Source organism: Lygodium microphyllum, chromosome 14 (genome assembly GCF_053477565.2).
Source record: "Lygodium microphyllum isolate KBCC chromosome 14, Lygodium_microphyllum_v1.1.10, whole genome shotgun sequence".
NCBI lineage: Eukaryota > Viridiplantae > Streptophyta > Polypodiopsida > Schizaeales > Lygodiaceae > Lygodium > Lygodium microphyllum.
Genome location: NC_141148.1, coordinates 68,638,469 through 68,663,551, shown reverse-complemented (window position 1 = coordinate 68,663,551; position 25,083 = coordinate 68,638,469). Strand labels below are relative to the sequence as shown.

The window sequence follows — 25,083 nt, the reverse complement described above, 5'->3', positions numbered from 1 at the left end:
GCATTGGTGCGCAGATCGGTCGCAGATAGCTCACGTGGTGAATCCCGGAAGGTCCCCAAGAACAAAGTACTCTACTTTTTAGCACAAAAACCCATGTAAAAGCAAGCACGACAAGAGGCAAGAGACAAATTGGGTTCAATCTCCCCCATGCCTTGTGTGAGCGCTTCACAAAGCATGTATTTAATGTATATTTCCAATCTTCATGCTCAATAATAGCCCAATTACAAAAATATGACAAGCTTTTTAGCTTTTGAGTTTGCTTTCTACAAAAATAGTAAAATAAAGCTAATGGACGGTGCCCATAGTGTCTGGCATGCCCAATCTCAATGTCCATATAGAAATAACATATCCAGGCGCATAAGCGCATACAAAATAATAATAAATAATCGATGTCTCAATAGACATAACAAAATATAGGCGTGGCGCCTATCAAAATATAGTCCAAAGGTCGAAAACCCGCTAGACTCCAATGCTTTCCTCCGCCACTGCTGCTATCTCTACACATCAACTGAAGCATTCACAATCGTTAGTAAAATAACACAATTAAACCGAAAAAAGTGAATACCTAGCAGTCTTCAGCTACATAAATAAATCAACTGGTTAGAAATAAATCCTAACCTTAATTTATTACGAGTGCGCACTCTAAACTCATAAACGTTTATTAATTTAATATGCATTTTGCGGAATCACCCGCTATGGAATCACCCATGTACACACTAAATTAATGAAACGCCCGCTCATACGCAAAGAGGATTCTTTGTGCGAGAAGTTGATGGGGACGCCTGTCCTTTTCGGGCGTTTCATTAATTTAGTATGTACATGGGTGATTCCATAGCGGGTGATTCCGCAAAATGCATATTAAATTAATAAACGTTTATGAGTTTAGAGTGCGCACTTAAGGTTAGGATTTATTTCTAACCAGTTGATTTATTTATGTAGCTGAAGACGAGCATGAGGATATGCCGGATTTTACTGAAGAAGAAGATGATCCTACTACTACTTCCGACACTTTACCAGGTATGCCTACTTCACATTCATTGTTGACTATGAAATGTATGGTGCATGGAAAAGAAAGAACTATATTGCATGATGACGGTAGTACCCATGACTTTATTTCAGCAAAATTGGTAAAGGAATTGAAACTGCATACTGTACCTACGCACTATCGCATAAAAGCTGCATTTTTAGGCACTAGGTACAATGGCACACAAGAAGTTCAAGATTTAGAAATTCAAATTGGTCCATATATTGAAAGAAGAAATTTCTTAGTTGTCCCATTACAGTCTAGCGACATTATTCTAGGAATGCCATGGAGACACCAACATAATCCCAATATAGATTATTCCACACACACAATGAATATAAATTTTCAAGGAAAATCTATTACATTATTTGGTATGCATGCATCTCATATTTTTCCACTGCTTTCGCATACTCAAGCAAAACGTGCACTGCGCAAGAATACTAAATCATATCTCATTTGGGTGAATGAATTGCATGCAAAGGAAAATCATATGCACTCTAGGCATAAGGAATTTCTCGCATATTTTAAGGACTATTTTGCAGAAGACCTACCACCAGGTTTACCTCCATCACGTCCAGAAGACCATAAGATTGATCTAATACCTGGCACACAACCACCTTGCAAAGCCCCATATAGGCACAATCAAATAGAGCAAAAAGAAATCCAAAGTCAAGTTGAAGAATTACTAAATAGAGGCTTAATTCGACCTAGCAGTTCTCCATTCGGTGCACCTGTGCTCTTAGTCAAGAAAAAGAATAATACTTATCGGATGTGTATTGACTACCGAGCATTAAACAAGATCACTGTAAAGAATAGGTATCCTATACCTAGAGTTGATGACCTTATGGACAAACTGCAAGGATCTTCTATATTTAGTAAAATTGACCTTAAGTCTGGATATCATCAGGTGAGGCTAGATAGATCCGACATATTTAAGACTGCATTCAGGACACAGTTTGGCCATTACGAATTCTTAGTTATGCCATTTGGATTAACTAATGCACCTGCCACTTTCAGTAGAATGATGAACCGTATTTTTCTAAAATATCAATATTGTGTGATTGTTTTCTTTGATGATATTTTAGTGTTCAGTCAAAGTGAAAAAGAGCATTATGAGCATTTATCATTAGTTTTTCAATTACTAAAAGAAAATCAATTGTTTGCAAATCCTGACAAGAGTGAATTCTTTAAGACAGAAATAGAATATCTAGGTCATATTGTATCAAAAGAAGGAATAAAAGTTGATCCTAAGAAAATTGATGCAATATTGCATTGGCCTGTTCCTAAAAATGTACATGAATTATGCTCATTCCTTGGTCTTGCCAGTTTCTATAGGAAGTTTGTACGTAATTTCTCATTACTTGCTTTACCATTGACCAAACTTCTTAAGAAAGGCATTGTTTATCAATGGACTGAAAATCAGCAGAAATCCTTTGACTTACTCAAACGTGCATTAACCAATGCCCCTGTTCTACAATTGCCTGACTTTAACAGACCATTCTTTTTAGTTGTGATCAATGCTAGCGGATCAGGAATAGGAGCCGTGCTAATGCAAGACAACCATCCAATAGCATATTCTAGTTCTAAGCTGAAACCTTCTGAGCTTAAATATTCCACTTATGACAAGTCGCAAACTCCGGGTCTCGCACTCCTGAAGTCAAGTTCCGTAAGTCGACGGTAATCAAGTTCTGCAAGTTTTGCAAGTCAGCCTAAGTCCAGCAAGTCCACAACTCTGCAAGTCTGCTAAGTCTGCAACTCTGCAAGTCAGACTAAATCAGAACTGACTAGTGCTTAAAACTCATAGAAGACTTGTTCGTATGCAAAAACTCTGAACTGGAAAGTTGTTCGCAGCAAGCTGTTCTACCTATCTACAAGTTCGTTGAAGTACTTTCAGCAAACGGAGACAGAAATATTGCAGAATTTCTGAAAATTGAAGAAGAAAATACCCAAAAATACATAGCCCTGTAACCCCAAATTTGAGCTAGGCTCATCCCGCTAACTGATTTTGAGTGAGAAAGGTTTGTTGAGTTTTACAGGATGACTACCCCACATATGGATGATCCTATGGCTGAAGACGATCTACCCGAGCCTACCATGGAAGCCTGTCCCCATCAACTTCTCGCACAAAGAATCCTCTTTGTGTATGAGCCCCGGTCATCTAAGTTTACGGAATCCACCGTAAAACCTCACGGAATCCACTGTGGAATATGCCTCCTGGCATCATACCCCCGGGGTGGGATAGCAATTGACCTCAATTGCTATTAGCTCAATGTGGAGCTAACAAAGTGGGGAAAGCATTTAAGTCTCTAGCGTGCATCCATTGTGCTTCCTCTACAGGATGGTCCTTAAATTTCACTAGATATCTAGAATACCTTCAGCCAGTTCTAGTGGTCATGTAGTCAGTGTCTATAATGGCTTCTGGTTCAAGTATTTCAGTCTCTTCTTCTAGTAAAGGTGGATTTTCATAGACAGGGTGGATAGGTAATTGGCCTCTAAATGGTCTCAATAAACTAATATGAAATGTATTATGAATTTTCCAATGAGATGGCAGTTCTAACTTGAATGCATTGTCATTAATCTTATGAATGATTCTAAATGGTCCGTAGAATCTAGGAGCTAATTTGACAACTGGATGTCTATCTACACTTTGCAGTCTACGCTTTTCTATTCTAAGCCAAACATAATCATCAACTTTGAAATTCATGGCTTGTCTTTTCTTGTTGGCTTGTTTGGTATATGATTGTTGGGCTTTAGCAATCATATCCTTTACTTCATAAAAAATAGTGTTATGCCTAACAGCAATATCATCGGCACTTTGTATTCTATTAGACAAAGATGCAACAGGTGTAGATAATCTATATCCATAAATAACTTCAAAAGGTGCTTTCTTTGTAGATGTGTGTGGTGTATTGTTATATGCAAATTGTAATAAATGTAAATGAGTATCCCATGTCTGAGGTTTAGAGATAGTGTATGCACGTAAAAGATCTAAAATGGTGCTATTTGTGGCTTCTGTTTGTCCATTTGTTTCTGGATGAAATGCAAATGAGAAATCAATCTTTGTGCCTAGATTTGCAAACAGTGTAATCCAAAAATTATTACAAAATCTAGAATCTCTATCTGAAATAATGACTTTCGGCAATCCATGGTTAGTAAAAACAGTTTTCAAAAATAACTGTGCTGCTTGTGATGCTGTTAAAGTTTTCTTACATGCAATGAAATATGCTTGCTTACTAAATCTATCTACAATTGTCCAAATCATGTCATGGTTAGATTTAGTATTTGGTAAACCAGTAATGAAATCCATAGATATATGTTCCCAAGGTTTAGATGGAATAGATAAAGGCATTAATAATCCATACTGTTTGCCATGATGTCTCTTTATTCTTTGACAAATCAAACATTCAGAAACAAAATTAGATACATCTGCATCCATATGCGGCCAATAAAAATCTTCAGTTAACATGCGTAATGTAGAAATGATACCTCTATGACCTTGATATGGGGGACAATGAATTTCATTCAAAACAAAAGATCGGAATGGAATAGTAACACACAGTCTCTTTTCAAAGAACATGAATCCATCATTATATGACAATGAATCAACAGGAATGAAATTATTTTGAACTAATTTTTGCCAATCAGAATGAAAAGTAATATCCTGGTGATATGTGTTTTTCATGGCAATCAAAGAATCAAAAGATATGATAGAAATGTTATGAATTGCAGGTCTTCTACTCAATGCATCAGCAACTACATTTTCTTTTCCAGGTTGGTATTGAATGATAGGATGGAAACTTTGAATGAATGAAGCCCATTTGATATGACGGTCAGAAATTTGGGGTTGGCTAAGTAGATGTCTAATGCTTTGCTGGTCGATCTTTATCATGAATTCTGAACCCATTAAATAATGCTTCCATTGTTTTAATGCTTGTACAACTGCTAATAGTTCCTTGTCATAAGTGGAATATTTGAGCTCAGAGGGTTTCAGCTTAGAACTAGAATATGCTATTGGATGGTTGTCTTGCATTAGCACAGCTCCTATTCCTGATCCGCTAGCATCGGTCACAACTAAAAAGAATGGTCTGTTAAAGTCAGGCAATTGTAGAACAAGGGCATTGGTTAATGCACGTTTGAGTAAGTCAAAGGATTTCTGCTGGTTTTCAGTCCATTGATAAACAATGCCTTTCTTAAGAAGTTTGGTCAATGGTAAAGCAAGTAATGAGAAATTACGTACAAACTTCCTATAGAAACTGGCAAGACCAAGGAATGAGCGTAATTCATGTACATTTTTAGGAACAGGCCAATGCAATATTGCATCAATTTTCTTAGGATCAACTTTTATTCCTTCTTTTGATACAATATGACCTAGATATTCTATTTCTGTCTTAAAGAATTCACTCTTGTCAAGATTTGCAAACAATTGATTTTCTTTTAGTAATTGAAAAACTAATGATAAATGCTCATAATGCTCTTTTTCACTTTAACTGAACACTAAAATATCATCAAAGAAAACAATCACACAATATTGATATTTTAGAAAAATACGGTTCATCATTCTACTGAAAGTGGCAGGTGCATTAGTTAATCCAAATGGCATAACTAAGAATTCGTAATGGCCAAACTATGTCCTGAATGCAGTCTTAAATATGTCGGATCTATCTAGCCTCACCTGATGATATCCAGACTTAAGGTCAATTTTACTAAATATAGAAGATCCTTGCAGTTTGTTCATAAGGTCATCAACTCTAGGTATAGGATACCTATTCTTTACAGTGATCTTGTTTAATGCTCGGTAGTCAATACACATCCGATAAGTATTATTCTTTTTCTTGACTAAGAGCACAGGTGCACCGAATGGAGAACTGCTAGGTCGAATTAAGCCTCTATTTAGTAATTCTTCAACTTGACTCTGGATTTCTTTTTGCTCTATTTGATTGTGCCTATATGGGGCTTTGCAAGGTGGTTGTGTGCCAGGTATTAGATCAATCTTATGGTCTTCTGGACGTGATGGAGGTAAACCTGGTGGTAGGTCTTCTGCAAAACAGTCCTTAAAATATGCAAGAAATTCCTTATGCCTAGGGTGCAGATGATTTTCCTTTGCATGCAATTCATTCACCCAAATGAGATATGATTTAGTATTCTTGCGTAGTGCACATTTTGCTTGAGTATGCGAAAGCAGTGGAAAAATATGAGATGCATGCATACCAAATAATGTAATAGATTTTCCTTGAAAATTTATATTCATTGTGTGTGTGGAATAATCTATATTGGGATTATGTTGGTGTCTCCATGGCATTCCTAGAATAATGTCGCTAGACTGTAATGGGACAACTAAGAAATTTCTTCTTTCAATATATGGACCAATTTGAATTTCTAAATCTTGAACTTCTTGTGTGCCATTGTACCTAATGCCTAAAAATGTAGCTTTTATGCGATAGTGCGTAGGTACAGTATGCAGTTTCAATTCCTTTACCAATTTTGCTGAAATAAAGTCATGGGTACTACCGTCATCATGCAATATAGTTCTTTCTTTTCCATGCACCATACATTTCATAGTCAACAATGAATGTGAAGTAGGCATACCTGGTAAAGTGTCGGAAGTAGTAGTAGGATCATCTTCTTCTTCAGTAAAATCCGGCATATCCTCATGCTCTTCTTCGTCCATAGCTCCAAGATAGTTGATATGTGCTGATGGCTTCTTTGAATGACAATTTGTTGCGAGATGCCCTGGCTGGTGACACTTGTAGCATACGATGGGCTTGGCTTTGGTCACATTATTTGCAATGGCTGGGAGTCTGGGTATATTTGGATTTGCTTGTGGAATAGGTTTAGAATTTGGATTGACAGTGGATGGTAATGTAGGTGGTTTAGGCCAATTCTTGCGGAAAGATGGTAATGAGAAACGACCTGGATTAAACCTTCTAAAATTGGAATTGAATTGTTTAGATCCATAATTACCGTTTGCTTGGAATGACTGTGGTCGTCGATCTCTTCCGCGTAACTTATCTTCAGTGTCGTGAGCTAAGGAGATGGCGTCTTCAAGGGTAGCAGGCTTGAACATGTTCACTTGAGCGTAGTAATGTCCAAGAAGTCCAGACATATACTTCCGCTTATGTGTCGTCTCTGGTACGTCTTCAAGCATGCGTAACTGTAGGAGTGCATTCCAAAAACGCTCTGTATACTGTGGAATAGGCTCACAATCGCGCTGTTGAAGTAAATCCCATTGCTTGATAGCCTTCTCATGAAATTGCGGTGGAAGGAAATTTTGCATGAACTTCTTCTTAAAATCTTCCCATGTAGCAGGACATTCTATGCTCTTGCGGACTACAGTCCACCAAAGTGATGCTCTGTCTATCAGATGATTAGTAACACACTTGATTTGATCTTTCTCGGGATAAGTTTCCTCATGGAAATAGTCATCAAACTGACTAATGAATGATAAAACAGTCTTTCCTTCTCTTATGCTATTGAAAGTGCGAAACTTGAAACTTCGTTTACTTATCTTGGATTCCTTGCGAATGGTTTGTGCTTCAAGAGTGGCGTCGATGGTACGGCGAATCAAATCTTCAGCTTGCGGTTCTTCTTTATCAGTGGACGCTCCTTGTAGCTTTGTCAATTGCGCTTGCAAGGCTTGCCTAGCTCTTCGCTCTGCTTCCAATTGCAGCATGATAAGATCTAGCTTTTGTTCCATGGTAGGCTTGGGTAGATCGTCTTCAGCCATAGGATCATCCATATGTGGGGTAGTCATCCTGTAAAACTCAACAAACCTTTCTCACTCAAAATCAGTTAGCGGGATGAGCGTAGCTCAAATTTGGGATTATAGGGCTATGTATTTTTGGGTATTTTCTTCTTCAATTTTCAGAAATTCTGCAATATTTCTGTCTCCGTTTGCTGAAAGTACTTCAACGAACTTGTAGATAGGTAGAACAGCTTGCTGCGAACAACTTTCCAGTTCAGAGTTTTTGCATACGAACAAGTCTTCTATGAGTTTTAGGCACTAGTCAGTTCTGATTTAGTCTGACTTGCAGAGTTGCAGACTTAACAGACTTGCAGAGTTGTTGACTTGCTGGACTTAGGCCGACTTGCAGAACTTGCAGTACTTGATTTCTGTCGACTTACGGAACTTGACTTCAGAAGTGCGAGACCCGGAGTTTGCCGATTTATCTGACCTGCGTAATTTGCAAGAAGCCTTAAGCTTAAATGATTAAGCTTAAGCTTAAGTGATTAAGAGCTTAAGGAGGACTACCAGAGGCCGCCGTTTTTTTTCGTGGGGGGGGGGCCGTTTTTTTGTTGACGCGGAAATTTCGGACCTATCTTCTGATGCTTCGAGATGATTTTGAAGAAGCTAAGGCTTCTTTTAAGCTTTTAAAGCTTTGTAATTAAGCTTTGAGTAAAGAAGATTAAGAGCTTTCTCACTGGTTTTCAACGACTTGTTGATGGAGATGATTGCATGGTCCTCCGCCTGCAGAGCCTGGTCCTTCGCGATCTGATAGTGGAAACAGGGGTTCTTGATCGCCAGAAGTCTGCCTGTATCGACGGTTCGCGATGAGATTGACTGTAGAGCCCGTTTGTTCCTAGAGCTCCGCCTTCGCTCGAGATTGGTAGCGATTGGAAGCTCTTGATCTCTGCTCCGCTCTGATACCACTGATGCGCAGATCGGTCGCAGATAGCTCACGTGGTGAATCCCGGAAGGTCCCCAAGAACAAAGTACTCTACTTTTTAGCACAAAAACCCATGTAAAAGCAAGCACGACAAGAGGCAAGAGACAAATTGGGTTCAATCTCCCCCATGCCTTGTGTGAGCGCTTCACAAAGCATGTATTTAATGTATATTTCCAATCTTCATGCTCAATAATAGCCCAATTACAAAAATATGACAAGCTTTTTAGCTTTTGAGTTTGCTTTCTACAAAAATAGTAAAATAAAGCTAATGGACGGTGCCCATAGTGTCTGGCACACCCAATCTCAATGTTCAAATAGAAATAACATATCCAGGTGCATAAGCGCATACAAAATAATAATAAATAATCGATGTCTCAATAGACATAACAAAATATAGGCGTGGCGCCTATCAAAATATAGTCCAAAGGTCGAAAACCCGCTAGACTCCAATGCTTTCCTCCGCCACTGCTGCTATCTCTACACATCAACTGAAGCATTCACAATCGTTAGTAAAATAACACAATTAAACCGAAAAAAGTGAATACCTAGCAGTCTTCAGCTACATAAATAAATCAACTGGTTAGAAATAAATCCTAACCTTAATTTATTACGAGTGCACACTCTAAACTCATAAACGTTTATTAATTTAATATGCATTTTGCGGAATCACCCGCTATGGAATCACCCATGTACACACTAAATTAATGAAACGCCCGAAAAGGACAGGCGTCCCCATCAACTTCTCGCACAAAGAATCCTCTTTGTGTATGAGCCCCGGTCATCTAAGTTTACGGAATCCACTGTAAAACCTCACGGAATCCACCGTGGAATATGCCTCCTGGCATCAGGCATAGAATGTCCCTGTTAAAGGCTTGCTATCCACTATATGTACAGTAGTAAAATGACAGTCAAGTCTATGCAAAAGTGAGCTCAATCGAAGCCCAAAAGCAATCTAGGAGCATGGCCAAGCATGTGGCATCAACCATAGATATCAATGTATCATCCCAAGTAGCCGAAAAGCATCGACAAGTAATAGGCATATGCTTTCACTAATAAAATAGCCTTCAGCCCTGTTTATTATAGTAGTAAAAATGATAGTAAAATTGAGCCAAATATGGGTTCAAATCAGTCCAAAAGCATTCAAATATATTGGCCAAAATTTTCCCAAGTTTCTAACATCAAATGAGCATTTTGGGAGCATCACATAAGCCAAGAGCATGTCATTTCCTAGACAAATAGCTGTTGGGGGTAAAGGCACCTCTACCTAGCCACCTGTGTATTACTACACTGACAGTACCCATGCATGCACACTGCAAGTGACGAGGACCCATCACCGTAACTTTATACTTTATTCTTTTAGTGACAAATGAATAAAGGGAAGGCCGATCACACATTGTGACTGTTGGAGTTCCCACATTGTAACATTGGAGTTCCCCTTTTGTAGCCATTATCTGGAGTACCAGAGCTACATACACACATACATATATACGACACTTATCACGCTCACAGCACCGTATTTTCAGTTTCCAGTTTTTAGCTTTTCATTCAGCACTTTTATTTTGGATAGCTGGACCTCATCAGTTGTATCACAGTTTGTCTCATAGGCCAGTTTTGGTCTTTAGAAGACATTAATATCCCTCTGTCCCTCTCTCTCTCTCTCTCTCTCTCTCTCTCTCTCTCTCTCTCTCTCTCTCTCTCTCTCTCTCTCTCTCTCTCTCTCTCTCTCTCTCTCTCTCTTACTATTGCTCTCCTGCCATAGCTCCCCCGTGCAAGCTTCAATCCTTCTCACTATTCAATTGGTATCACGCCATGGTTGCTTGAGCATTTGATCTTGGTCCAAGCATTCATTCGAATCCCTACACCATTGGTTCTCACTCTTGGCAGCCATATCCAACTCCTTCGAGCTTCGATCACTCCCCGACTTCCTGAGCACCTACCCGGTCCATTTGGGCATCCTCAAGGCATTCCTTTAGAGGTATTGGAGCTCTCTTTTGCTATTTCACTTCAATCCACAGGTTTTGTGAAGTAGGGAAGCCATGTCCTCTTGCTTCTTGTGAAGCCTACACTCTACCGGTGACTTTTCCCTTCAAGAGGGAGCTCCTAAGGGTCCTTAACTACCCCCCAACCTTGCATTGATCTTGACCATCCCTTCCATAGGCTCCAAATCAGTTTTTTCCATCATGTGACTTGAAAGAGTATCTTCCTCAGCTTGACATTGATCTTCTCCAGCTACTCCAGCCATTGGGCACTTGGATAGGTCTCATTTGATGCCTAAACGCATACTTGGAGCCTCACATTGAAGCATTGAACATTGGTATTGATTTGGGTCTAACTTACCACTGTTTTGGGACAATCATAATAGTCCACAGGTTGTTATAAATATTATTACACTAACATTTGATGCTACATCTTGGTTGGCATTGACATTTGATGCGCAGTTGGTCCCAAATGGTCCCTGAATGTTAGGGGAATGTATACCTATTGATTGGCCATCATTTGGAGCTTATTTTATTGGCCTAAAATACTCAATTTTACATAGTAAATCATTGTTGTATACTCCAAGGCTGAAGCTTATTTAGTCACTTTATGCTTTGCCTATTGGTCTTACAGGTTCTCGAGTGTTTCATATGACTATTGAGATGCAAATGAAGGTTGGAAAATGCTTTGGATGGTTCTGGAATGTATTTTGAGCCTTGTTTGAGCACTGTATTGGTTGGCATTTACTTGACATCGGTCTACACTAGCATGCTTTATGACAGAGGCTATGCCTATGGTCTATGTATGACCCGTTGGTATATGCTTGATGCTTATGTTACCTACACATGCTAGTTACTTTGTTTGGACTTGAATGCTACTGGAGCTTCATTTGGGCTTGACTTTAGATATTCTTGAGCTTATTTTGGTCTTGCTTTGGATCATCAAAGATTGATTGGGATTGTCTTCATGACATTGGATGCTATCATTGGATACTTGATCACTCATATACTTTGGATGTCTTGTTGATGTATGATCTTAGATACTCCATTACTGGTTCTCTTATATGCTTTGTTTGAGCTTATTTTTTTGACACTTATGGCTTTTGTGCTAGTGGGAGCATCTTTGTATGCTTATTGGACATTAAGTAGTGTGGGTTATGCATATTGAGATTTTGGATCTTTGAGACCCGAGATCTCCTTATGGATGATGTATGCTTGATATACCTTGGTCTGTTTAGATGTACTTGGGTTGATTCGTCTTTGTATTCACTGAGAAGACACCAACTTGTGTCAGGTCTTGGTAGTGGTATGTGCATTTTTCCCTATTGATTGGGTGGGTGTACCGACTTTATCGATGGACTTTGTTTGACATGCTTGGGTGCAGATTTTAGCCCTCGATGCATTATGCCTTGGTTACAGATGCAAGAGAGCCTTTCACTTATGATGAGGCTATGCGCAGGGGTGACAGTCACTCATGGGAGAGGGCTATGCAGTCTGAGATAGACTCCTTGCATAAGAATGAGACTTGGGATTTGGTTTCCTTGCCTAGTGGCAAGAAGGCTCTGCTATGCATATGGGTGTACAAGTTGAAGAGTACCCCTAGACACCCCAAGCGAGCTTATAAGGCAAGACTTGTTGCTAAGGGTTTTAAATAGGAGCATGGAATTGAATTTGATGAAGTCTTTTCTCCTGTGGTTAAGATGACCACCCTCCACTTGTTTTTGGCCTTAATCACACAGCTTGACTTGGACTTGTATCAAATAGATGTTAAGACAACATTTTTACATGGGGATTTGCATGATGAGATTTACATGGAGCAGCCTAAGGGCTTTGTAGAACCTGGCAGGGAGCACCTAGTGTGTAGGTTAAAGAAAAGTATTTATGGCTTGAAGCAAGCACCTAGGGAATGATACCATAAGTTCGATACTTTTATGCAATCATAGGGCTATAGTTGTAGTGCTATGGATTCGTGCTTGTACAAGAAGAAAGCATGTGAGGGATCTTTGCTTATTTTGGTACTCTATATGGATGACATGCTATTAGCAGGGAGAGCTCATGATGAGCTAGATGCTCTTAAGGTTCAGCTCAAGAAGAGCTTTGAGATGAAGGAAGACAATCCCAATCAATCTCTGGTGAGCCAAAGCAAGACCAATATAAGCTCAAGAATATCCAAAGTCAAGCCCAAACAATGCTCCAATAGCATTCAAGTTCAAACAATGTAACTAGCATGTGTGGGTAACATAAGGATCAAGCATGTACCAACGGGTCATATATAGACCATAGGTATAACCTCAGGGGGTTCACTATATATATATTCTCTATATAACGTGCGTTTATGGCCTATTTATAAATAACCTAATTTGTGAATTTTTCTTGGATAAAACACAATCCTTTTCTATTCAATCTGTAAGTAACCCCTTTATATGACACCCTTCTGTATGTAAAAAATGTATAAAATTGGTGTTTTAAAAACCCCTTATTTTGAACTCACGTTATATATACATATATTCATGAGTGACCCCCCCCCCCCCCCCCCCCCCTCGAGGGTATAACCTTTGTCACAAAGCATGTCAATGTAGATCAATATCAAGTAAATGTCAACCAGGCTCAAAATACATTCCGGAACCATCCATAGTATTTTCCAACCTTCATTTGCATCCCAATAGTCATATGAAACACCCAGGAAGCACCCGTCAAAGCATAAAGTGACTATATAAGCTTCAGGCCCTGGAGTATATAGCAGTGATTTAATGTGTAAAATTGAGTATTTTAGGCCACTAAATCAGCTCCAAATGATGGCCAATCAATAGGCATACATTCCCCTAACATTTAGGGAGCATTCGAGACCAATCAAGCATCAAATGTCAATGCCAACCAAGTTGTAGCATCAAATGTCAGTGTAAAACTATTTATAATAACTAAAGGACTATTATGGAAATCCCAAAACAGTGCTAAATCAGACCCAAATCAATACCAATGCTCAATGCTTCAATGTTAGGCTCCAAGTATGCTTCTAGGCATCAAATTAGACCTATCCAAGTGCCCAATGGCCAGAGTAGCTAGAGAAGATCAATGCCAAGCTGAGGAAGATACTCCTACAGGGTCATGTGATGGTGCAAATAGATCTGGGGCCTATGGAAGGATTGGGAAAGTTCAAGGTAAGGTTGGGGGGGTAGTCAAGGACCCGTAGGAGCTCCCTCTTGAAGGGCAAAGTCACCGGTAGAGTGTAGGCGTCACAAGAAGCAAGAGGACATGACTACCCTGCTTCAAAAAACTTGTGGACTGAAGTGAGATAACAAAAGAGAGCTCCAATACCTTTGAAGGAATGCCTTGAGGGTGCCCAAATGGGCCAGGTAGGTGCTCAGGAAGCCGAGGAGTGATCGGAGCTTGAAGGAGTCGGATATGGCTACCAAGAGTGAGAACCAATGGTGTAGGGATTCAAATGAATGTTGAAGGAGTCACGGACCAAGCTCGAATGCTCAAGCAACCATGCTGCTCTGATACCAGTTAAAAGGTGAGAAGGATCGAAGCTTGCATGGGAGAGCTATGGCGGGAGAGCAAGAGCAAGAGAGAGAGAGAGACTCACAATGTGGGAACTCCAACAGTCACAATGTGTGACTGGCCTTCCCTTTATTTATATGTCACTAAAAGAATAAAGAATAAAATGAGGTGACGAGCACCCATCTCTTGCAGTATGCAAGCGCGCGCGGGTACTGTCAGCGTAGTAATACACGGGCTGCTAGGAGAGGGACCTTTACCCCCAACACTAAATGGCCTTAGGTAGAGTAAATATAGAGTCTTGAATGAAGGCCCATTCAAAGAAACATAGAGCTCAAGGCTCTTTAGATTTGAATTGCTCATCTATACTACCTTATAATTGATGGATCCACTAAAGTTGATACCATTACTATAAGGTAGCTATAGAATTCTCCGACACCTAAAAGTTATTTTTAAAATGAAAAATAGTCATTTTTTTCTTTTTCCAATTGAGATGTTGCTTCATCATCTCATGTGTCCAAGGTGGAATTCTAGCTAAACCCCCACATATGCACTCTCTCTCCCTCAAAATAGATCATATTTGTGCACCCCACATATTCTCTCTCTCTCTCTCTCCTCCTTAAAATACATCACAATAATGATGTGGAGTCTTTCTCTCCATCTCTCCATTTAATGTACATGTTGCACGCATTAACACACCTCCCTCTTTGGAAGTTGAGACCTTAAAGGCTATTTGCCAATGACCTCATGGTTCACCTCCAAAGAGGGAGAGAGACAGAGACATGAGCCACTAGTGTCAATGATTCCTCCTACAACTACAAGCACGTGCTCTTGAACTTCTTGGGTTCCCCCTCACACACTGTAAGCAGTGTTTCTCCTTCCTATTAGACCCTCTTCTTTTTAAGAAGGCTTTACCCATCTCATCATGTAATCACCATTGCCCGTCAAGAATTATAGCTAGTTGCCTTCAAAATCATTTGCTTGATCTATTTAATGCCACAAAGGCGATTGTGTAAACTTTTGTGTTCCAAAAGGCTATGTTCTATTGAAATCTTGGAGTTCTTTGTGTGTGTGTGTGTGTGTGTGTGTGATGCATGGAAGGGTTGTTGACAACACATGTAATACTATGAGGGACAAGAGGGAAAGTGTGTTGACACTCTCTCCAAGTTTTATTATACTTGTATTATACATATGGATCATTATATGCATGCCATGTGGGCTCTGAACAAATTCTAGGGCTTTGATTATAGCTTTGGTTCATAAAGATAGATGAGGATAACATATTCAAAAGAAGCATGCTAGAAGAGATGGATTTAAACTATACAAGGGCAATTTGTCATGATGATGCAACTTTTTGTGTAAGTGTTTTTAACATGCAAAGCATGTTCGTATTTTTTGTGAGGAAAAGGAAGTAGTCCTCCCTTTGCTTGTTAAATGTGAAGCAAACATGACAAGGCCTCATGAGCTTTGCAATGATTCCAACTACACAAAGTGAGACTAGTGGGTCTAGCTGCCTAGTATATCTTATTGCAAATGGAAGTTTTTGAATGAAGGTCCATTCAAAGACACATAGAGGAATATTGGAGATTCCTAAATGAAGGCTCATTCAAAGAAAGAGAGAGCTTAAGGTCATTTGGAGTTGCATTGCTCATTTTACTTACATGTTATAAGGTAATAAAAGGATCCCTTTTTCTTAAGAAACTATTGTGTTATTTTCAAGCTACAATTTATCAAATCAAATAACAAGAGGTGCACCTCCAGGTGTTAACTCGTGAGTTTGGTAATGTGATGCAAGTAGATCAATCCCGATCTAAAGTAGCATGCAAAGTGTGTTGTCCCTTGGTGTGGAAGCCTAGGTCTCTTTCAAAGGTTTTCAAAAAATGCTTATACTTTCAAAGGTTTTAGGAAAGGCTTTTATCGAGTTAACTCCACGAATGATGATAGGATATTTGGAAAAATGTGTGCTAGTCTATGGAATCTTTCAAATAATTGTAAGCCCACCAACAGCCAATATGTGTGCTAGTTAAGACATAAAGGTAATAGTGATCGTGAGCTAGACATAAAACAAATGAAAAGTTCTATCGCATAAGTCAAAGGGAGCCAGCTGTTGGCAACTCTGAGTACCCAGAGAGAGAGAGAGGTGGGGGGGAAAGAAGGGAGGAAGGGAGGGAGGGAGGGAGGAAGGGAGCGAGGGAGGGCTATCACGACTCACGAGTCTTTTAGTGAATGCTTATAAGATCCTCCTCGCTGGCAATACAAATTTCGGTATCAAGGGACGCGCAATATTATGCGGTTTGTGGGGCTCGGGAGGATCACTTTGAGGTGGGCGGCGCTCATGTTGTTGGCCAAAAACAACGACTTCACTAAAATACCCTTATCTTCAAAGTTGTATAGATTTATTGCTGCCAATGAAGATTCGCCTTCCAATGAAGCCTTCTTCCTCAAACGGTGCCATGCTAGACTCTCAAGGGTTAGCAAGTGAAGTTGGCCCTATCTTTAGCAAATAAGAGCTAGGCCATGTACAAGTAAATGGACTTGCATTTGTTGCTCTGTCTAGTTGACGTACTGCACACACACACACACATAAGTTCACACTTACTCTACAGTCCAATGTCAACAAGGAGAGAGAAGCAAGTGTGAGGAGAGAGAATGCACATTGAGTGAAGGGAGAGATGCAAATGCAAGCAAAGAGAATCGAGAGAACCCTTAATGTGTGTGGTGTTAAAACCAATTAAAGATGTGACACATTTCCTTGACTCTCACTAGTCAACAAAGTACCTCCAATGGAGGTGCTCCATTAACTAGGCACAGTATCATGCTGACTGTGGATCTTTGAGGTCATGCAAGTCATCGCATCATGGACACATACAAGAGAGTGGCTACTGAGTGGACTTGCTCAAGTCAATAAGTATGGGCATGTCTTGGCTCTAAGGGAGCAAAAGAACATGGCACATCAAGTTCCCTTTACTTTTAAGACTCCCTCAAAGTCTACTAAGAGTTGGGTGTGACACCACCCTAACTTTTGCAATTTTGACATAGTTACATCTCAGAATGTCAAGTTTTGAAAACTAATGTAATCAAAAGTGAGGAGTGAAAGCCTCTATGTGAAAGATGACAAAGTGAGGACTCATATGTGACACACATGAGGGCCAAATGGAGTGGAGTAACATTAACTCAAGAATATCCTATCTTTCTTACAACATAGTGAACTACATGTATGAACATCATTGCTACAGGTTTGTCCAAATGACTAAGCATTTATGGGTTAAGAAGCACTAAAGCTTGATAGATGAACATCTATATAACCATGTATGCATCTCTTCATTTTCAAACTACCATGGTAAATGGATTTCACTAACAATAGTTTCAAATCGATGGCTTCTCTATGTGTGTTATCATGCTACATGCATAGGGTGCATGAAGACAATGAGGTCTGAGCGCCTAGGAAGATAGAGGAGAGATAAATTGAGAGTGCTCTTATCACTAACATGTTCTTGCCATGTGCTATCTAGCTGTCATAGCACATAAAGTACCCTTTTGAGGGATTGCTCCATAAAGCCCACGTTACTTTCTCCAAATGCAGAGTCACATTAATGATAGCTATCTATGCATAAACTATGGTTATTGCTATCATACACACAAATGTATAGTTATAATTGATGCATATGTAAGTTTATTCGACTTTGCATTAGAGGCTACATTATTTGCTAGGCTTTAAGAAACTCTAGTAAGTTCCATGTGCAACATTGCTTAGCCTAATCTTTTTGACAAGCCCTTTTTTTAATCATGTTCATATGATAGAAAACCACAGCAATCCTAGCTTACATACATCTTCTTAGATATCAATGCAACCATACTAGCAAGCTCATGGGGGCACTACAAAAAAGCTTCCTACCCATTAAGCATCTACACCCACCACTAGTACCTACTTGTGAACGCACCTCCCAAAGTCACTAACCTTGAAGAACAACGTTGTTCCCCTTCCATAATGATCTATGGGGTACTACGACCTATATGGATGTTTGCCTTCATATTTTTCACAAGGATAGTTAGCCCATGCTTTCTAATACTAAAAAGCATTTAATGTAGACTTTGAAGGTCTCAATATCTTTGACTATGAGAAATAATGCTTGATTTTGCACTAATTGGCTATTATCCATACGATCGCACATTCAAAATATTCAACTTTTGGAGCCTTCAAGCAAGATTATAAAAATCGAAAAGCTAAAAAGTGTAATTCTCAATGGGAAGGGCATAAGTGCATGGCAATGCTAACAGTTGTACATTCATCACCAACTTCGAAATGTGTGAAACTTCCGATTATTCAATAATAGTACCTTTTGAACTTTAAAGCAAGAATCTATTGGTTTTCAAAGTTAGTATAGGTTCTACTGTACTAGGATGTGCCGATAAATCTTAACATTTTTCCAATTTTTTAGCAAAAGTAATGTGGAGGTAACCTTTTATTGTACTAGGATGTAAAAGTCTTTGGATGTTTGTACTAAAAGTTCAAAGCTTTACCAGCTACTTTGAGAGGAATGCTCAAGGCTATAAAGACATTCTTGTCTTCAAGACTCCTTAAGACAATGGATATCTTTTGGACATTTTTGTGACCACCAAACATCTTGCTTTGAAAATGCTTTTTAGGTATTGAAATGACACCTTGATTGATGTATGCAAAATTCCATTCAATGACAACCTTAGACAATACTGAAATACTAAAGTTGAAAACTTAATTTCACATGTTTGGAGCCACCCAAAACGCTTGTGAAAAAGAAACAATAAGACTCTTTGGTTTGCATAGTACCAACTCCTTGTGTTCATTCTTTAAATCATTGAATCAAGTTCTGCCAAGTTGATATGCACCAAAAGAGGAAATTTTGAACAAGTTTTGATATATCCTTATGGATGTTGCAAATATTATTTGCCTTGCATTATCTTAATACAAGTGGCCATTTCTTTTTTAGAAAAAAGAGGACAATTTGTAGGTAATTTTAATGAAAGTTGCAATCACATTCAAAATATAGAAATGTTTGCACATTTTCATTAAAGTTGATGTTTGATTAAGGTCACCCAACTTATGATCAACATATTCTCATGTAGTTATGAAATATATAAAGTAAGCAAGTTAATCACTTGTGCTCTATCTTTTTAAACGAGTTATCCTTTAGAGGGTCCTATTTGCACCATTCACACACCCACATCTGCCAAGTTTCTTGAGCGTCATAAACTTTTCTAGTAAAGTCACTCAATAGAAACGGTTCCAAGCACACAATTTGATTATTAGTGAAATCATAACCTCTTAAAGAAATGGGGGACACACACAAGCATGTAAATATAGTAGCACATAACTTGTTTTCTAGATGCAAAGCAGTTTATTCTCATCTTTCAAGCTTCTTAAGACACGCGGTTTCCTTTTGGCTTTGGGAGGCAAGGAAAGTGACTCTTAAGCTATTATGAGGTACTAGTGACATTCCAACGAAGTTGCAAGTTTTTCTTTGGTTTCTTTCAAGCATTTAGTCTCCAAGTACATGTCTACATAATATTATTATACCGATGTAAAGGACTCACCAACATAGCCATTGACCAACTTGTCCCCTTTATAGATATCTATCCTCTTGTTTCAACATATATTGACTTGGTATGTGACCTAGAAATCCTTGAAGGGAAAAGACTTATGGTGCTACTTGAGGCTCCAAATCCATAAATCTAATTATATTGACCGATAATAATTGTTAATGTTGCTTGAATTATGCACAAGCATTAAGTATTTTATGGGCATGTCGTAGTGAACTATGAAAATGGTGCTCTCAATGCTGATGATCATGTATGCCAAGAATGTTAGGTTGCGATGTCATAAAATGCAAGCGTCAACATGGACCAAGTGCTGCATAGACATTGAGATGGGCCTATGATGCCTCTTATGTTTGGCATTGCATCTATATGCAATGCCATGTAAGGCTAGAGATAAATCAAATACATAACCTCAAAAGAGATAAATCAAATACTTTCGAAAGAGATAACTATAATATAGTTGGTTTTCTATCAAAAGTAGAAACTATGATCTTAGCTAAAGTGGTCGTTTGGTCTTGATGATAGTCCATTATCTACAGTAAGTTTCTTTGCGATCGTATGAGGACATTATCTACCCCCATTTACAACATCGTTCTACTAAGATTAAAAACACATATTTTGGTCTCGATGGTAGTCCATTATCTGCATTAAATAGTTTCTTTGCGATCATATGAGGAAATTATATGTCCCCATTTAAAGCATATTTCTATTTGGATTGAAAACTGGTGAGATTGAAGATTATCTCTGCTGCACATGATGGAGAAACAAGTTCACGTGTGAGGTTGATCACATATTTCATCTTCGTTGTTGCTATTTTCTTCCATTGCAAAGAGAGGGATAGGAAGATGATATTGGACACAAATCTTCCATATGCTATGTCTATCGCTATTGAACTGTAAGTCAAGATGACTGATCTCGAATTCGATGTTGAGCATGCCATCTCGTTTCCACTACTTTTGTTGAAAATCCCAAATGCCATCCCACACTAATTATACCTTCTTTGTATTGAGTCTAGGCATATTGTGCTTAAAGATGCCTTCAAACAAATGCCTCCAGAGCCGCGCTTAGTCAAACAGAATCAGATATTGGCTTAGTGGAGCTCTTTAATGGGACAATTAAAGCTTTGAGAGACTTTCAATTGCTTCATATGCTGATAAGGGAGGACAAACAACCCATTGTCATGGAGGGGACACACAATTCCTAGCCATCCATTTGGCCATAATTAGCTTGACAGCTAGAGCACAAATATTCGTAGGAGGACTTGTAGCTACAATATACTAATAATGTTTGTAGGAGAACTTCTAGCTACAATATACTAGATTTGGGGGCCAATAGCACACTAGGAAGTGCATAGAGGGGATAACTATGCGTTTGATGATTATAGCTCGAATAGCAAAACACGGGGATCCATAGGCAAGAATTCACACAAGGTGATTACGCTTCACAAGGGTGATTACCCGTCACACAAGTCGTGAAGATACGAGTATCGAAAGTCATTTCTCATGCAAAGCTTTACTAAGTGATGAGGAAATGAGTCAAAAGGGCGGAAAGAAAGGCAGGTGCCAGAAAGCTCATAGATAGCATGCATGATAGGCATGACTTTGAGGGCACGCGGTTTGGCAAAGATAAAGGAGGTGGTAATGGGAGTATATAAAGAGAGGGGGGCGGTCAGCACACTTCGAGCTATCAAATCTCTCATACAATTGCCTCTCTAGTCTCTTGTATACATTCTCATTCTTCTGCTCTGATACTGTCATATAAATCTCATATAACGCGTATCAACAGTCTCCCTCCCCAAGTCTCTGTCCTCCTCCTCTTCTTCTTCTTCTTCTGCTTCTCTCTCTCTCTCTCTCTCTCTCTCGTTATGTGTAAGCGATTCAATGTCCGGGTGTTATTGCTGGTGTGTGTTGTTATGATGTATGGTGGTGCTTCGTGCAGGCCTTTGAATAGCCGTCGGCTGGCGGCTTTGGTCCCAAGTACGCCCCTCATTCTCTCTTACCACAACGGGCCCCTCCTCACCGGCCCCAAACGGCTCTCCGTCTACCTTATCTGGTATGGCGCCTTCACACCCACCCAGCGCTCCGTCATCACCGACTTCCTCTCCTCGCTCTCTCCCTCGGTCGTCAGCAGCCGCCAGCCCTCCGTCAGCTCCTGGTGGGAACCCCTCTCCGCCTATCACGACAAGCTTAACGCCTCCGTCCCGGCCTACGTCACACTCGACGGCGAGATCACGGACGGGGCGTATTCAAAGGGGAAATCTCTGAAGCGCTCGGACATCGAGGCGCTGGCAGTAGGTGCCCTGCGGGTGAAGCGGAAACCGGGGGCGGTGTACCTGGTATTGACGGCGGCGGACGTGGAAGTGGAGCGGTTTTGCATGAACTCGTGCGGCTTCCACGACCACACGCTGACGGGATCAGCGGCGCACAAAGGGGCGGTGGTTTATGGCTGGGTAGGCAACGCGGCGACGCAGTGCCCGGGCCAGTGCGCGTGGCCCTTTGCAGTACCGCAATTCGGGCCGCCCAACGCGCCGCTGGTCCCGCCCAACGGCGATGTGGGCGCGGACGGCATGGTGATGGTGATGGGGACGGTTCTGGCGGGCGCCGCCACGAATCCTTACGGGACGGGCTACTTTGAAGGGGACGCGTCCGTGCCTCTGGAGGCGGCAACCGCCTGTGCTGGCACATTTGGGGCGGGCGCCTACCCCGGGTATCCCGGCCAACTTCTGGTAGACAAGAAAACGAAGGCCAGCTTCAATGCCTATGGCGTTCATGCCCGCGAGTTCCTCTTGCCTGCCTTGTGGAACCCTCGCACCCTCACCTGCACACCTCCTTAACCACACCCCCCCCTCTCTTTCCGCCCGCGCCGCGCATATTCTTTTTCCATCCTACAATGTTAGAACGCCACGTGCACATTTATTTGTATAGCTTTCTTCTCAAACCGCAGCCGACACGGCTATTCAAGTGCGTCCTTTTGCTTTGCACACAGAAATGCAGACACATGGCATGGGGCTGATTTCCTAGCGCGCGTGAGGAAAAAACATGTATTCAAAGGATTATATGTTGGAAGTTGGAACAATGCATAAATACCAAAGCTGAAAACACGTACTTAAAAGAGTTATGATTTTGTTTTATATAAATAAATAATGATTTCAATTGTTTAATCCTGAATAATGAATCAATTAAATTTGGAACACAAGCTGAAAGTATATATCCTTGGACTAAAAGCACTTATGGAATAGAGTTGTGATTACAAGTGTATCGATATAATATTTATTAATTATTTATTAATTGTTTTTTAGACTTTCTCTTCAACATGCAAATTAAAAACCATTTCACATGCGTTCTTACAGCCTCCAATTTGCACGCTCTGGTTCTCTATTTCTCACTCAGCTTGCCGCCGGCTAGTTGGAGTTATCATCGCGTCACCCAATCGCAATCTTGCTCAATTGCTGTTAGCTAGTCTCCCATCAACTTCGTCTGTCCCGTCAGCTCCTCCATTAGTTGCGTCTGTCCTATCAGCTCCTATTGCTACCCTCCGTAATGCCGTACCCACTTGACCTCCTCGTCCCGTCCGATGCCGTTGATCTGTGTTTAGCTTTTTGAAAGCTTTTTAAAAAGTTATAGAAGCCTTTTCTAAAACACAAGGACAACATGCGCCTTTGCAATTCAAACAGAATTAATCGTAAGGCTTAATGCCTTTGTCAATTGTCACTTGGATGGGTCATCAAGATTATGCTTCATAGAACAGCACCAAACACTTCATGCCTCAATCAACTCAAATGAAATCAATCACATAATGCATGCCTAAGTTAATGTTAGCTTGGAGGCCTTCGATTTAGACTAATGTATAGGCTCAAGGCTTATGATAACCATCAAATGCCTTCAATTCGAAGATTTATCAATGTTTGGGCTCAATGCCTTGGGAATTCAAATAGTTAGGCTCAATGCCTTGGTACCTTATGCTAACTTGCTCGATTCGGATGGTCCTTCATTGATTGAACGCTAACGCTCAAGATGTAAAAACATTGATAGGGCCGCTGGTGTTCACAGGTTCGAAGAACAATACACCTCAAAGAGACTTGAGAGTTCAAAGCACTACACCTCAAAGAGACTCGAGAGATCAAAACATTGCAAAAAGACTTGAGAGATCTATTTGCTATAGAGTGGTGTCTCAATTTGCTTTAAACATTTACGAAAAAGCCAAAGACACGCGATGTCAAGCATATTGTCTAACCTTGTGCTGGCGATCGAAGCTTTGATGCGAGATTACACTCTTATGTGACGGCAAGTAAATTCAGCAGAGCCGAATGGGGAAACATAACACTGCTGTTAGTATAAAATATACGATTAAAAAACGAATTGCCAAGGCATTAAGCCTTAAGATTGGTGCCAACCGACAGTCCAAGTCGATGCTTTGAACCTTGCATTTTACATCCAGGGGAAGGCTTTGAGCCTTTACTTTTTCATCCAAGGTGCTAAGGCTTTGAGCCTTAATGCTAGAATTGTCAATATGTGGCACCTTAAAGCCTTAGCATATGCTGTTCGAGTAACGAGGCCGCTTGAGTTGACAAGGGGTCGTACAAAGCCACTTGAAGGTCACCCCCATGATCTAAGAACTATATTATCTCTAAATTTAAGTGGGAGAAGAGATTTACATCATCTTTGGCGACTAGGGCTACAATTTTAGGTCAAAGCACCTAAGCCATCTCATGGATAATTGCCATTCATCTAGTTGAAAGGATTGGTAACTGACTAAGGTTAATTGAAAAGGCTTGCTCTAATTACCGGAATGTGAGAGAGAGAGAGAGAGAGAGAGAGAGAGAGAGAGAGAGAGAGAGAGAGAGAGATTGTACTACTATTAGTTAATTAGTTTGACTTACGTAGTATTAGTAATAGTTATTGAAGGCGTCCAAGTGACAATCGACTAAGGCATGCATTATGCAATTGATTTCATTTGAGTTGATTAAGGCATGAAGCCTTTGGTACTGTCCTATGAAGCATAATGTTGATGACCCATCCGAGTGACCATTGACAATTGCGTTAAGCCTTACGATTAATTCCGTTTGAATTGCCAAGGCTCATGTTGTCTGAATTGCCAAAGCGTTAAGCGTTAAGATTGTTGCCAACCGACAGCCTGAGTTGATGCTTTGAGCCTTGCATTTTACATTCAAGGCAAGGCTTTGAGCCTTTACTTTTTCATCCAAGGTGCAAAGGCTTTGAGCCTTTGTGCTAGGGTTGTCAATATGAGGCACCTTAAAGCCTTAGTATATGCTATCCAAGTAACGAGGCCACTTGAGTTGACAAGGGGCTGTACAAAGCCACTTGAAGGTCACCCCTATGATGCAAGA

At 40.1% G+C, this 25,083-nt stretch overlaps 1 protein-coding gene across 1 annotated transcript; it reads left to right on the top strand.

Moving 5' to 3' along the window:
• The first annotated feature begins 21,414 nt into the window (after positions 1 to 21,414).
• Positions 21,415 to 22,847, top strand: LOC148025706 (protein PHOSPHATE-INDUCED 1 homolog). The gene has a single exon (XM_087692929.1). It carries the CDS (start codon positions 21,601 to 21,603, stop codon positions 22,567 to 22,569), a length of 969 nt encoding a protein of 322 aa, XP_087549055.1. The 5' UTR covers positions 21,415 to 21,600; the 3' UTR covers positions 22,570 to 22,847.
• The last annotated feature ends 2,236 nt before the right edge of the window (positions 22,848 to 25,083 follow it).

Excerpts from the sequence above, each read along its gene's own strand:
- LOC148025706 (XM_087692929.1), top strand. The coding sequence starts at position 21,601 with ATGTGTAAGCGATTCAATGTCCGGGTGTTATTGCTGGTGTGTGTTGTT.